At 49.1% G+C, this 12,826-nt stretch overlaps 2 protein-coding genes across 8 annotated transcripts in view; one reads left to right on the plus strand and one right to left on the minus strand.

The window, feature by feature from the left end:
• The window catches only part of Ttll9 (tubulin tyrosine ligase like 9), a 50,778-nt gene extending 50,172 nt beyond the window's left edge, over positions 1–606 (plus strand). For all 7 annotated transcript variants that reach the window (XM_031372310.1, XM_031372311.1, XM_031372309.1 and 4 more), the window contains one exon: positions 188–606. In XM_031372310.1, coding sequence (XP_031228170.1) covers positions 188–264 — 77 coding nt within the window. In that variant the 3' untranslated portion in view covers positions 265–606. The remainder of the gene's footprint in view (positions 1–187) is intronic.
• A 1,852-nt stretch (positions 607–2,458) lies between these two features.
• Pdrg1 (p53 and DNA damage regulated 1) lies at positions 2,459–9,071 on the minus strand. Its single transcript, XM_031372314.1, has 5 exons — positions 8,881–9,071; positions 7,481–7,556; positions 5,820–5,894; positions 3,808–3,888; positions 2,459–3,282 (listed from the first exon to the last, which is right to left on the minus strand). The coding sequence occupies exons 1-5, from the start codon at positions 8,965–8,967 to the stop codon at positions 3,200–3,202; spliced, it is 402 nt and encodes a 133-aa protein (XP_031228174.1). The 5' UTR covers positions 8,968–9,071; the 3' UTR covers positions 2,459–3,199.
• Between the last annotated feature and the right edge of the window lie 3,755 nt (positions 9,072–12,826).

The raw sequence follows: 12,826 nt of genomic DNA on the forward strand, positions 1-12,826 counted from the left end.
CTGACCTCTGAACTCACTCTGCAAGGCAGGTGGTGCGGTCCTGAGAAAGCAGATACTTAGAGGTGAGCTGAGGGCCAGCCCAGCATAGGAGTGAGCCACCCCTGGCCACACAATTCCTGGTGCCCACGTTTTGTACCAGCTAGTGAGTATACAGGCCACCACAACCAAGACCTCATATTCTTCCTAGGCTGCATCAATGATCGGAAGGAGCAGCTGAGGCAGCTGTTCCGATCCCTTCAAGTGCAGAAGAAAGCCCCTAGCTGACCCCCAGCCAGAAGAAATGAGGCCCTGGCAGGTGCCGCCCTGGCCTCTGGCAGCAGGATTCCAGCACAACGCACCAGTCTTCACCTCCCTCCAGCCTGGCAGCTGTTTCGATGGGTAGGCAGCCTTAGCTTGCTACTTGGACCAGATTCCCTGGACTCCCCACTCCAGCCCTGTGCCTCTTTGAACCAGGAACAGCCAATCTTTGGAATTGGGTGGACTCATCCTTGACAGATTGGCAGCTGGGCCCAAAGAGGCCAGGCAGCAAGTTCCACCACTCAGAGAGCACGTCTAATAAAGCACAGGCTTGGAGCCACTCAGCACTGGGCCTGGCTTGGGATGCTCCTGACATTTTGATGTCTCTTTAATCATGGATCCTCTGGGCTAAGAAACTTGTCTTTAAGCAATACTTGCAAAGTAAATAACTTTAGATTATCCACTCTTAGATTGTCCACTGGAGGTCTGGGATAGTGCCAAGCCCCAAATGTATGGTGTCTTCTGCTATGTGAAGACCACAGAGCTAGGGCCTCCCATGTCTCAGGCGGAAATGAGAACTGGGAAGGCAGCAATGCCTAGCCAGGGTCCCTAGGAAAACCCACCTCTCACTTGGGGCTTTTGAGTTTAAAAGCAGAAAGTAGGGCTCCAGTTGACAGGCAAGATAACATAAGCCTGGGCTGGAAGGCACTTACCCCATGGGGAAGAGGCCTCCAGGGGGCTCAAGCAGCTCTACCTACCTTCTGGGCCATCTTTGCCCGTAAGTGCCAACCTGGTTACCTAAAGTAAGCCAGAAGGAAAGTCTGGGAAAGAATCACCAGCAAATCAAGAAATGACCCAACCAGCCATGGGAGGCTGGTAGCTAAGGCACTCTGGATCTGCTCCCAGAGCCCAGGGGTTTCCCAAGCCCACAACCCCCAAGTATGGACCTGAGGTTCTTGCTTCCAGAATACAGAACTGATGTGCTTTTTGGCTTAGCATCCTGGCAGGTAGAAGCATTATTCCAGTGGAGAAATTATATGCCAGGCAGACCCACCAGGTAGCTGCCATCAAAGTGAATTCTGTTGGGTTTTGCACTTTACTCATATGGTTTGGAAGTTCAGAGCTTATGAAAGAGTTGAGTAGACAGTACCATCTCCCCTTTCGCCCTGCAGTTTGTCCTTCGGGGACCACACAGCAGCAGCCTACAATCATCAGTAGGTCACACAGTGCTCCGCCCTTGCTCTGCCGGTCCTACCTCCAGATTCAAACGCCTTCTCCATCCTGTGCTAGGCTGCTGCCTTCCTCTGAAACTATGGTCTAACTAGAGCTCAGTGCAGGCAGACAGTGGCCTGGTCTGACCTGGGCCTACCACGGGAATGCCTGTAAAACCCAAGAAAACAAACCTTCAGGCATGGGCCATATATATGCCTTACATGTTTTTCTTTTTTTGCTTTTCAAGACATGGTTTCTCTTATAGCCCTGGCTGTCCTGGAACTCACTCTGTAGACCAGGCTGGCCCCAAACTCAGAAATCTGCCTGCCTCTGCCTCCCAAGTGCTGGGATTAAAGGTGTGTGCCACCACCGCCCAGCACATGTTTTTCTTGATTGACACACATTTTAAAATATTCCTTGAAGGTACCAGCAATATTCAAAATATTTGGCTTATTTCTAATTTCTAGTTCCTTTCCTATTTTTTGAGACAGGGTCTGTTCTGGAACTCCCTTTGTAGACCTGGGTGGCCTTGAACTCAAGCAGTGTATATTACAATTAGAAATAGAAATTTCTGCCTACCTCTGTCTCCCAAATGCTGGGATTAAAGGTGTATACCACCATCTCTGACTAGTTCATTTTTTAAAGATTGTATGGGTGTTCTGCATGTATGTACATGTGTACATGTGCCGTGTGTGCCTGTGGAGATTAGGAGGTATCAATTCCCTAGGACTGGAGTTGTGGATGCTTATAAGATAGTATGTGGAGCTGGGAACTAAACTTGGTCTTCTAAAAGTGGCAAGTGCTCAGAGCCACCTTTCCACCCCCTTCTTTAAAGAAACTTACAATATAATTACACCAGCTCATTTCTGGTTAACTATGGGCCAAATGCAGCGAGGCTAACAGATAGTGGTCTCCGTCTATTTCTTATGTTACCCCCATTTCTTCGGTAGCACTCTAATAGAATGATGGGGCCATGGTGAAGGACATAGTGAGGCAACAACTCAGAGCCGTTGTTTGTTCAGTTAATGTTTATTGAGCAGCAGCGACCAGAGGCTAGTTTTGCTCTCATACCACACTCACACTATGATCTCGAGCCAGTCAGGCAGGGCCTGCTTTCAGAGGTTGGGAGGATGCTCCATGTCGAGTCACACCAGGAAGGATACTGCTTGCCAACCCCGGGCCAAAACTCTGTAAGGACTCCTACCTTATGAGCAACCACAGAGGGTGACTGGTAGCACTTTTACTAGAAAACCAGCAGGAAAAAGGACAGAAGTGGAGTAGCGGGGAAATGAATGTGTCTACCCTGCAGCTGGTCTGCTTCACACAGAAGTGAGCAGTCAGTTTCCTGCTTTATTACAGTTGCCACACACACTGAAAATGCCTCGTCGTGCAGAAAACTGGAATGAAGCTCCTGGTCCTCCCTCTTCCTCATCCCTGGCCAGGCCCATCTGGACAGCAGGCTACTGTTGAGAAGTGTTGGCTGCAGACATTCTCACACACCCACACACCTACTGGCAGCTGCCAGGGTTTGTCAATAGGTCTTATGTCCAAACTCTGGTGGCCAGGCCAAGCCCACAGAACAGACTAAGGGTTCTCTCTTGCACAAAGCAGCCAAGCACTACAGAAAAAGATTTGTACCGAAGCCACATTCCTGATGCCTGTCCCCTTAAACAGACAATCCTGTCCTTGCAGGTCTCAAGGCTGGGGATGGGGGAGTCCTAGTCACAGGTCCCCCATTCTGCTGTGAATGTCATCCTTTCAAGATGACCTTGAGGGCTTTAAGCTCATCCTGATTGAGGGGATTCAGGTTAAAACCTTTCAGCTCCGGTTTTCCTGCAAGGAGTAGAAAGTCACGATCAAATCATGCCCCCTGCTGCCCAACCTACTGCTGGCTCTGGAGCCAAGCCCAGGAAAGTGGCTAACACTGCATTTATACTGCCAGCTCAGCCAGAGAGGTGCAGGGCTGGGCCTCAGATTCCGCACTGCACAGGCTGATGCAGACCAATATGCCTCCTGGCCTAAGAACCTGCACAGCCTGACTGCTGCCCGGACCTCCAGGTTCCAATCAGACCTGGGACCCGATGTGCGGCTGGTTTCCTCATAAGCTCTGCCCTCTGACCCTGAAGCTTTCTGAGCTCCTCCAGTCCTAGCTACCCTAGTACCCGTACCACGCAGATCATCCCAGGCAGCTCTCACTGCCTGGGAAAGGAGCTGTAGCAAGAATCAGCTCCACAAGCCCCAATGTCCTATCTCTGAGCAGCTACAGACACCGTTCACTTCCCACTGCCCACACCCGCTCCCTAACATTCTCTCAATGGGTTCCTCCCCTCCTAACTTCTAGCCCCACTGGGCCAATACCTTGGGCTTCAAAGAGGCGGTTAACTTTCACTTTAAGTTGACTGCGGAGTCTTTCTATTTCTTTATCCAGGTGCTCCTGATCTGTAAAAAAGTGCAGCAGGCAGACAGGACAAGGTTACATTACAGAGAGGGGCCCCAGTTTCCACCTAACTCCCTTGAGAGTCAAGGCTTGTAGCACATAGGAAGGAAAAGGTGACCTCAGAGACCAGCAGAGGCAGGGCTAAACACTAGAGGGACACTGCCTACCCAAGTCCCTGAGCTGGCCCAGAACAAGGCCTGTCACTCAGTTATTCAAAGAGTGCTGGGTGGCTGGCTGCTGGCTAAGAAACTTTACAAACCCAAGTCCCATCAAGGACCTATGAAAATGTGGCCTAAGTAGCCAATGGGAGAGCCTGCTGGTCCAGCATAACCTAGTCAGCCGTGGTGGATAGGAATGGCCAGTCTAGCATCAACATAGACTACACTGAGGAGTACTGGCACAAAGACAGACACCCTTCAAAACTTATCAACCAGCCGCTGTGAGGGACATGTACTGGCCATCAGCTGCCTGCCTGCTCTCACTTCTTGATGAAGAGAAGTGCTGTCTAGCCATGCTTCACAGCTCTGGTAAGAGATCTCTCACTATAAAAAAGAAACTGTTTATGAACTTGTTCAGTCTGTATTGATTTGGAAGAAAACTAGAACCTGCATGCACAGAGATTAGACAACATCTTGGGTCAGCAGGACACACACCATATCCTGAACTCAGGCAGTGACCCCTAAGTTTTCCGCTGTACAGTCTCTGGCCTATTACCCAAGCACATTGACCCTAAATTCTTAAAATATATTATTATGTGTCTGGGTGTTTTGTTTGCATGTATGTTTGTGCACCATGGCATGTCTGGTGCCCACAGAGGCCAGAAAAGGGTGTTGGATCCCTCGGAACTGAAGTCACACCAGTTGTGAACCACTATATGCTGACTGGAACTGAACTCTGGTCTTCTGGAAGAGCAGCCAGTACTCTTAATAAGAGCCATCTTTCCAACCTGACCCTTCATTTTAATTTTAACCACACTGCCTCAACTGAAATTTCTGCAGGTTTGTTCTAGTTCCAAAAAAGTATAAAGATATCCTGTATTCAGGAAGGACAACCTTACTGGTCCTTCTAAACCAAATGTCTTCAAGGATGTGAAAGAGAAAACAAGTGTAATCTGTCTTTTCCCAGGCAAGTACCTACCTGCAGCTTTGTCTTTACAGAGCTTCTCCAAAGAGAGTCCAGTTGCTCATGGTTTTGGAGATCTGAGCAGTACTTTGCCTGCTGTGCAGATGATAGAGGCCCACTCTTTCTATACTCCATTTTCTTGAAGAGCTAGGAATTAAACCCAGGGCCCTACCCAGGCTAGGAAACTGCTCTACCACTAGGTTATGTCCCCGGTCACACCTCCACTTGCAGCACAGTCTCAGCTGTAGGGGACATGAAAAATAAAAGCTCGCTCAGGTACTGTGGTGATGGCTGGGCCAGTAAGAGTGCTTGCTCTGCAAATGTGAGGACTGAATCCCCAGTACCCATGTAAAAGCCACACATGACTGAGTGTACCTATAATCCCAGCACGAGGGGACAGAGAAAGGCAGATGCAGAGAGCTTGCTGGCCAACCAAGATACCCAAAGAGGTTGGGTGACCCCACTTCAAGGTAGTAAGACGGGTGGAAAAGACTAAAGGAGGACACCTGACACCCTATTCTGATCTCTGTATGTACATACCCATTGCAACACACACACACACTATAGACAGACACACAGGCTCATGCAAAACCTCACTTATCCATGACCCTTTACAGGTATGGATGGCCTTGACCAATGAGATTTTGGTAGAGAGTGACCTTATTTTCAAACAGAAAGCAAAGGCCTCATATGGAAAAAGCCCTTTGTCTTTCCCCAGCCTGATAACACAGTTTTGGTTCTCATTGCTGGATTGTGACCCAGGCTGCTGGGGAAGTAGCCATGTCCTTGGCCCATCCCCGGGACACCTTACCTTTTTGGATCATTTCCTTCGTCTTAGAGTGAGGCATTTGGATGAACATGTTCCCAAAGCAAACCATCACATCTTCTGAAACAGCAAACAGACATTCTTTCATCATGTTTTGTTGCTTCTTTTTGAAGCGCCTATTATCTGACAGGTACATTTGTGCTCAAAACATAGCAGAACAAGACCATTCATGTTCTTATGGAACTCATGTCATAGCAAAGGTGGGGAATGAACAAGGTTATTTTCCCACATACTGCTAAAAACTAGCATGAAAAATTGTATTGACAACTTTGGTATTTTTTGTTTTGTTAAAAATAAAAAAAAGACACCACAAAAACACTGTAAGAAAATGTTTTTGTTACAATCCCAGGTGTGGGATATGCTTCAGACTGTCCACAGCAACTGCCTAGGATCTGCCTCATGCTCTGGCATGATTTTGCCAACTGCAGATAGTTTCTTCGAGTATGTAACTTTTGAAATTTGAGGACTTTTGAGAGGGTGAAATGCTAGGGCTCCGAGAGGCAGAGTTGTTGCTCAGTTTTTTAAGTAGACATATGCAAACAAAAAACAAGAAGAAATTAGATATCCTGAAGGCAAAGATCAAACTTGCCCCAAGGAACTCAAAGCCCCTGGTGAGAAGTAGTCTAATGACTATGTTGCCCCTTTTCTACTCCTAACTTTATTCAGGGAGCATTTTCCTTCCCCTTCTACCCTTTTTTCTCTTATCTAGTGTTAGGGGGATGAAAAGGTGGAAGAAAAGGGGTGGAGAAGGGTGGAAGAGAGAAGAACCCACAGAATAGCAAAAGGATCAGTTATTAAAACAAAAAAACAAAACAAAAAAAAAAACCAAAAAAACCCAAAGTTGTTTAAAGTGCTAGGAAGTGTCAAGAGGACAGATTCATTGACATGTGACATCCAGGCTGAGAACTGAGGAAAGCGAAGATATCTCACCTACAGACATGTGGGAAAACAGAGCCAGGCGGACAACCAAGGGACCAGTGACGTCGTGGGAGAATCATGCTAATACGGTAGGGTGTGTGGGGCTGGGTCATGTGGAGTCTCACAGGACAGCTCTGGGTTTTACTCAGGTGAGATAAGCCAGTGGAGTCTCACAGGACAGCTCTGGGTTTTACTCAGGTGAGATAAGCCAGTGGAAGTCCTACATGTCAGTGCCCTTCACTGTGGCCTGAATGCTGCCTGCCTTTCCAGAACTGCTTCATGTTGTCCCCTGCTTGCTCACTATTAGCCACAGCCACCTGGCCTCATCTACCCCATCTCCCCCCTCCGAGACAGTCTCAACACCCACCCATGGCCAACTCCATCTTTAGCTTTCTCACAATTTTCAGCTATGTGTTTATGTTGCTTTTCCTTGAGTGGAATGTAAGGGCAGAACTACTGCTTTTATGTGCAGTGAGCACTCTGTGTATCTGCCATCAGTGAGTGATGAGCTAATGGCCTGTCACTGAAGTGAGCAGCTAAAATTCTGAGTCACAGCATATGTCTGACCTGCAACGCTTGCTCGCTCTTCTCCACAAGCTGTCTAAGTTTCCCACGAGGGTGAGTCACACAGCCCCAGCCTCCTGCCTGGTCTTTACCAGGGATAATGAAGTCCTTCAGAAGACAAGTGAACCAGCTTCCAGGGTTTTAGTAAGGATGTCACAACTTACCAGAGACACTCAGGTCCCTCTGTAGGGCCCTTAGGCCCTCTCGGTTCTGATTCCTCTTGGTGTCCAGGTCTACAATCTGAAAACAGGAGCAGACAGGAACTCAGCTGCCTCCTGCCCCAATCTGAAGAGACAAAGTATCCTTTCTGGCTAAGTCCCAATGTCGTGCCTAACATGGCGGACTCAGATGTGAATGTGTTTCTTTACCCACTCAGCTTTCCAGCTCCTCTGCTTGTATAGGAGCTTCCTTCCTCCAGAGAAGGTGCTAGGAAAATGTCTGCAGATTGAGTCACATTGTATCATCCATTCAAACTTGAGAGTGTCCCAGTCTCCTCTTAGACAGTGATTACTGACAAGCTCTTGTTAGGTAACTCTGACAGTCTCACCAGACACTCAACCATACTGGACTCGACCAGCTGTGGCACGGTACCACTATGACAACTACTCAAGAGGTGACATCTGGGGCTGCAGCTAGTAAACCACCAAATCTTCTCATATAGACCACATTATGACAGCTTTTGAAGACCATCAAGTATATGTCTTACCCCATCACTACCATCTGGTTTAAATCTAGACCATCTGGATTCCTTAAATGGTTCCCTGCACTCTAGGAAGCAGCCAGAGAGAGACTTTTGGTTTTGTTTTTTGTTTTTGATTTTTTGAGTCAGGGTATTCTCTGTATAGCCCTGGCTGTCCTGGAACTCACTCTGTAGACCAGGCTGGCCTCGAACTCAGAAATCTGCTTGCCTCTGCCTCCCAAGTGCTGGGATTAAAGGTGTGCACCACCACTGCCTGGCCAGAGAGACTTTTAAAATCTAAATGCATGCCTATAATCCCAGAACTCAGGAGACTGACGAGGATAGACCACGGATTGTTCAAGGCTATCCTAGACAACACAGTAAGTTCGAGGCCAGTCGAAGATACATGAGACCCTCTAAAGTTTAGAGTCTAAACCAACCAACCAACCAATCAATCAATCACAGTTCAATGATAACATCCCCAGCACGAACTCCTTTTAGAGACTACACACACACACACACGCGCGCGAACTCCTTTTAGAGACTACACACACACACACACGCACACGCACACGCACACGCACACGCACACGCACGCGCGCGCGCCACCATACTGCCCAGACATATGCCGCCCTATCTCAGCAACCTGATTCACGATGGGCCTGGGACTGCATTTGTAAAGTGGTGTCAGAGAAGGCGCCCGTAGAGGGTAAGGATCCAGGGGACCAGCAAGGACGGGGCAGGGTGAAAGGAAAGCGACTGCCGAACACAGAACTGGTGCTCGCTCGGCGCCAGGCTGCTAGGAGCAGTGACGCTGGGAGGCCAGGTGGACTTCCTGCGACCCCGCAGAGGTGCGTAGGGCGTTCGCGGCCACGGCGTCCTCACCTGCCGCTTGTCCGACAGCACGGCCTCGGCCAGCTCCTCCACCTCGACCAGGTACCGCAGCACCCGCTCCGCCTCGGGGGACAGCATGGTGCCACGCACCTCTCCTGACGCTCTCACACTCCCACTTCGCCGCGGCTCCTTCCGCGCACGCGCCGTCCTGGGACTTCCGGCACGCCTGCGCAGTGAAAAGAGCATGCGCCTCAACGGGGCACCAGAGGGAGCGGGGCAGGTGCGCCCCCTGCAGGTTCTGAAGGAGCTGCCCTTTTCGCTCTCTTCAAAGGGTTCCTGGGTATCCACCAGGTTGGGTGTCAGGAACGCAGTTGCAAATGAAACATCCCGACCCTAGGAATGTCATCCCATTGGAAAACAACGAACACTGATGGCAAAAATAATTACACGTTATAGAAGGTAGCGATAAGGGCTTTGGAGACACAGAGATCGTAAAGTCCGGTTTAACGACGCCAAGAAACTGAGTGTGGCAGAGAGACTCATATTTTAATCTGCGATGTTTTCAGCTTCCAGTTCGTAAATAATGGGTGATAGAAATTCCTCTCTCTCTCCCTCTCCCCCCCTCCTCCTCCAGTCCCCCCCCCCCCGAAGACGGAAAGGAAGCAGTAATCATTTTAAATTGCATCTGGCTGCAACATTTGTTGGATCTAATGTCCACAGCAGCAAGCTGAGATTCACAGGAGCTGGAATCTGTCCGGGGTGAGCAGTGAAGTGTCAGAGCTGAAGAGTGAATTAGGATCCAGAACTTTCCAGAGGAGGGGTGTGTGTGTTTGCGTGTGTGTGTGTGTGTGTGTGTGTGTGTGTGTGTCGTGGGGGTGGTGATGACTGCCAGACAGAACCAGAGGGGTCCCCAATGTTGCAAAGCTGGAGGCTCAGACGCGGGGCCTGGGAGTTTCTGCCTCACCCACCCTCTTTTGTTTTCCGTGTGTGGAACAGGAATGACCCCAGTGCCTCTCAAATGCTACACTCTTCCACTCATCTATTTTCTTTTGTGTGCATGTATGCATATGGTGCATGTGTGCATGTGGTACATGCGTGTAAGGGTGCTCTGTGCTCCTGCAAACACAAGCAGAGGCCAGAGTAGGATGTTAGGTGTCTCCCTCTGGCATTCTCCACCTTAGTATCTTGAAATAAGGCCTCTCGTTGAAACAGAAGCTCACTTTTGGGCTAGGCTTTCTAGCCGTTGAGCTCTCTGGATCTGCCTGTAGCTGTTTGTTCCCCAATGCTGAGGTGACAGGCCCACACAAGCATGTCTGGACTTTTCTGTAGGTGCTTGGGATTCGAACCCAGATCCTCATTTTTACACAGTGAATGCCCCTCCCTCACTCACAGAGCCACCTCCCCCAAGACCCAGCTCTCACGATCACTTTTTAGTCTCTCTCTCTCTCCCTCCCTCTCTCTCTCTCTCTCTCTCTCTCTCTCTCTCTCTCTCTCTCTCTCTCTCGACTCTGGGTAACAGTCCATTCATATTCTTTACCTCACTTGAATTTCATGGCCACTTTTGTATAGACAGGATCATGATTGTTTAGTTTTATAGCTGCAGGCTGAGGCTAGGAGAAGGGCTAATCAGACACAGATCCCCTGGGGTGGAGGGTACTGGTCTCCATCTCACAACTGTCTATGGACATTGACAAACCGCGCCTCACGAAGCCCGGAAACATCTCCTTCTAGTCTGGCTTTGGGTTGCCGTCAGCTCTTAGAGACTGAGACATTCTCTGCAGCTGCGCGGTGTGGGGACAGAGGAAGCATCATTAAGGATTCCTCATAGAGGGTGAATCTGTCGCCAAACCCAGGATGTTTTGTGTAAACACCTTCTGGTTCAGAAATGCAGGCACAAGCCCTGTGAAGGAAGTGGGGGTATTTGCCAAAGGAAAAAAATGAGTCTTCCAGGAATCCCTGGGGCCTGGACCCTAGTCCTGCATTGTCTCTCCACCTTGGGGCCAAAGATGGCTGGAAAAACTGACACCCCTGACCCCTGCTGGGTGGGCCTGCATAGAGAGGTTAAGGAAGGTTCTGTGCTAAATTTCTTGGCTCTGACTGACCCTCAGGGGCCACATCTGGTCACTGGATATTGCAGAGAAGGTCACACACATCCCCAAGGGTCAGAATGAACAGATTGCGAACTCTGGGACATCTCTGATATTACCTAACTATTCATGTCATAAAAATATAGCAATTTCCCAGGCTCAGAGATTCCTGAGTTTAATGTGAGCAAAGCCAGGTGTGATGCATGCTTTTAGGCTGGGGAAGCAGGGGAGTGGACCACTGATAGGGATATAACCAAATACATCCGAGTCAAGTTCAGATAAGTGCTGTCAGGTTCCCCAGAGACGCAAGGTGGACAGGAAGAGATGCAGGAGCAGTTTGGGATAAGGTAGTGAGAGAGGGCCTCTCTGAAGAGGTGGCATTGGAACAGAAGTGGGGAGGAGGTAAGGAGGTGAGCCATGAGGCTATCTGGGTGGGGTGAGACGGCATTGCAGGTCGAGGACACAGCAAGTGCAATGACCCTGAGGTGAGCAACAGTGAGGCTAATGTAATAGAATGGGTGAGGGGGGAAGGTGGGAGATGAAGCCAGAGAGGCAAAGGAGCCACTGGATGTAAATAGCTGGGGAAAAAGAGATGTTAATGCCATATCCCGAGCCATAAGGCCCTTCTTGGGCATCACCTGCAGTCCCTGCTGCCCAGACCTGTGACCTGTCTCTGCTCATTGATGCAGGTAAGGTCGGCAGTGGAATGAAGCCCTAGGAGGAGGGATGAATGATCTCATCCCCCCCCATCTTCACTTCTCTGCAGGTTGCCAGTGATACTCCTCATGTGGGGCTGCTGCATCCATCCACATAAGAGAAGGCTCACTGAACCAGGGGGCAGTGGGGATTCTCAGGACATTTGCACACACACTAGCCCTTAGCCTGGTTTGATTTTCTGCCAGCTCCTTTGCTACTGCAGTCATGATGTGTCTCCACTTGTCACATCTCCCCTCTCTGCTGTGTGTTCACACCCACCTCTGCGTCCCGTCCCCCATCCCCCCCACACCCCCCACCCCCCGTCTCCACGTCTCCCTTTCTGAGCATAAGCTTTTTGAAATGGAGCTTGTGAATGGAAGTTACCAGAGAGATGTCACGCCTACTTTAAAAAGTTGATTGACTGATTCAAACTTTGTGATTGTAGAGAGTTGGAATGTTGCATATTCAGAACTGAATTATCATGTGCTGTCTTTATTCTCCTTTCTAGCCATTCGTTGCCCACCTCTGTGACCTACTTTTTTATTATTTTTTTATTTTTTTGCTATCAGGTAAAAACCTTTGAAATATATTTTAAGTAAATCAATAGACCCCACACCACTCAACTGCTAAAAATGTCAGCAGATAGTGTCTAAAACCTGTAACAGCTTTTCCATTTTGCCATTCCTTGTCTAACTGCAGTCCCACTAAACATTTAATAAATGGGTTGAATTTTACGTTTGTTTTGTTCTATGACTAATAAAGAGCTCATATAGTCTGGACTGGGCTTGATGGCTCCTGCCTTTAATTTCAGCACTCTGTGAGTTCAAAAGCTATCCTAGAAAGCACAGTTTTCTGGGCCAGCCAGGTCGATATCGTGAGACCCTGTCTCAGAAGCAAACAACAGAATAACTCACTTGCTCCTCAAACTCAGAGACCCGCCTGCCTCTGCCTCCCAAATGCTGGGATTAAAGATGTGCTCCTCAAACTCAGAGACCCGCCTGCCTCTGCCTCCCAAATGCTGGGATTAAAGGTGTGCACCACCAGCACCCAGCCTTCTTTTGTTCTTTCTTAATCTAAAGGTTCTACCCAGTCATACTTGGGTCTACCCCCAATTTGAACCACATCAATTTTGGGGTATGACTCTTCAGTCCTGGTGCTCATGGACTGCAGCCAGTAGCACTAGTGCTCTGCCCATCCCTTAGAGCCTCCGTATG

This window comes from Mastomys coucha, unplaced genomic scaffold, assembly GCF_008632895.1.
Source record: "Mastomys coucha isolate ucsf_1 unplaced genomic scaffold, UCSF_Mcou_1 pScaffold15, whole genome shotgun sequence".
In the NCBI taxonomy this organism is placed as follows: Eukaryota; Metazoa; Chordata; class Mammalia; order Rodentia; family Muridae; genus Mastomys; species Mastomys coucha.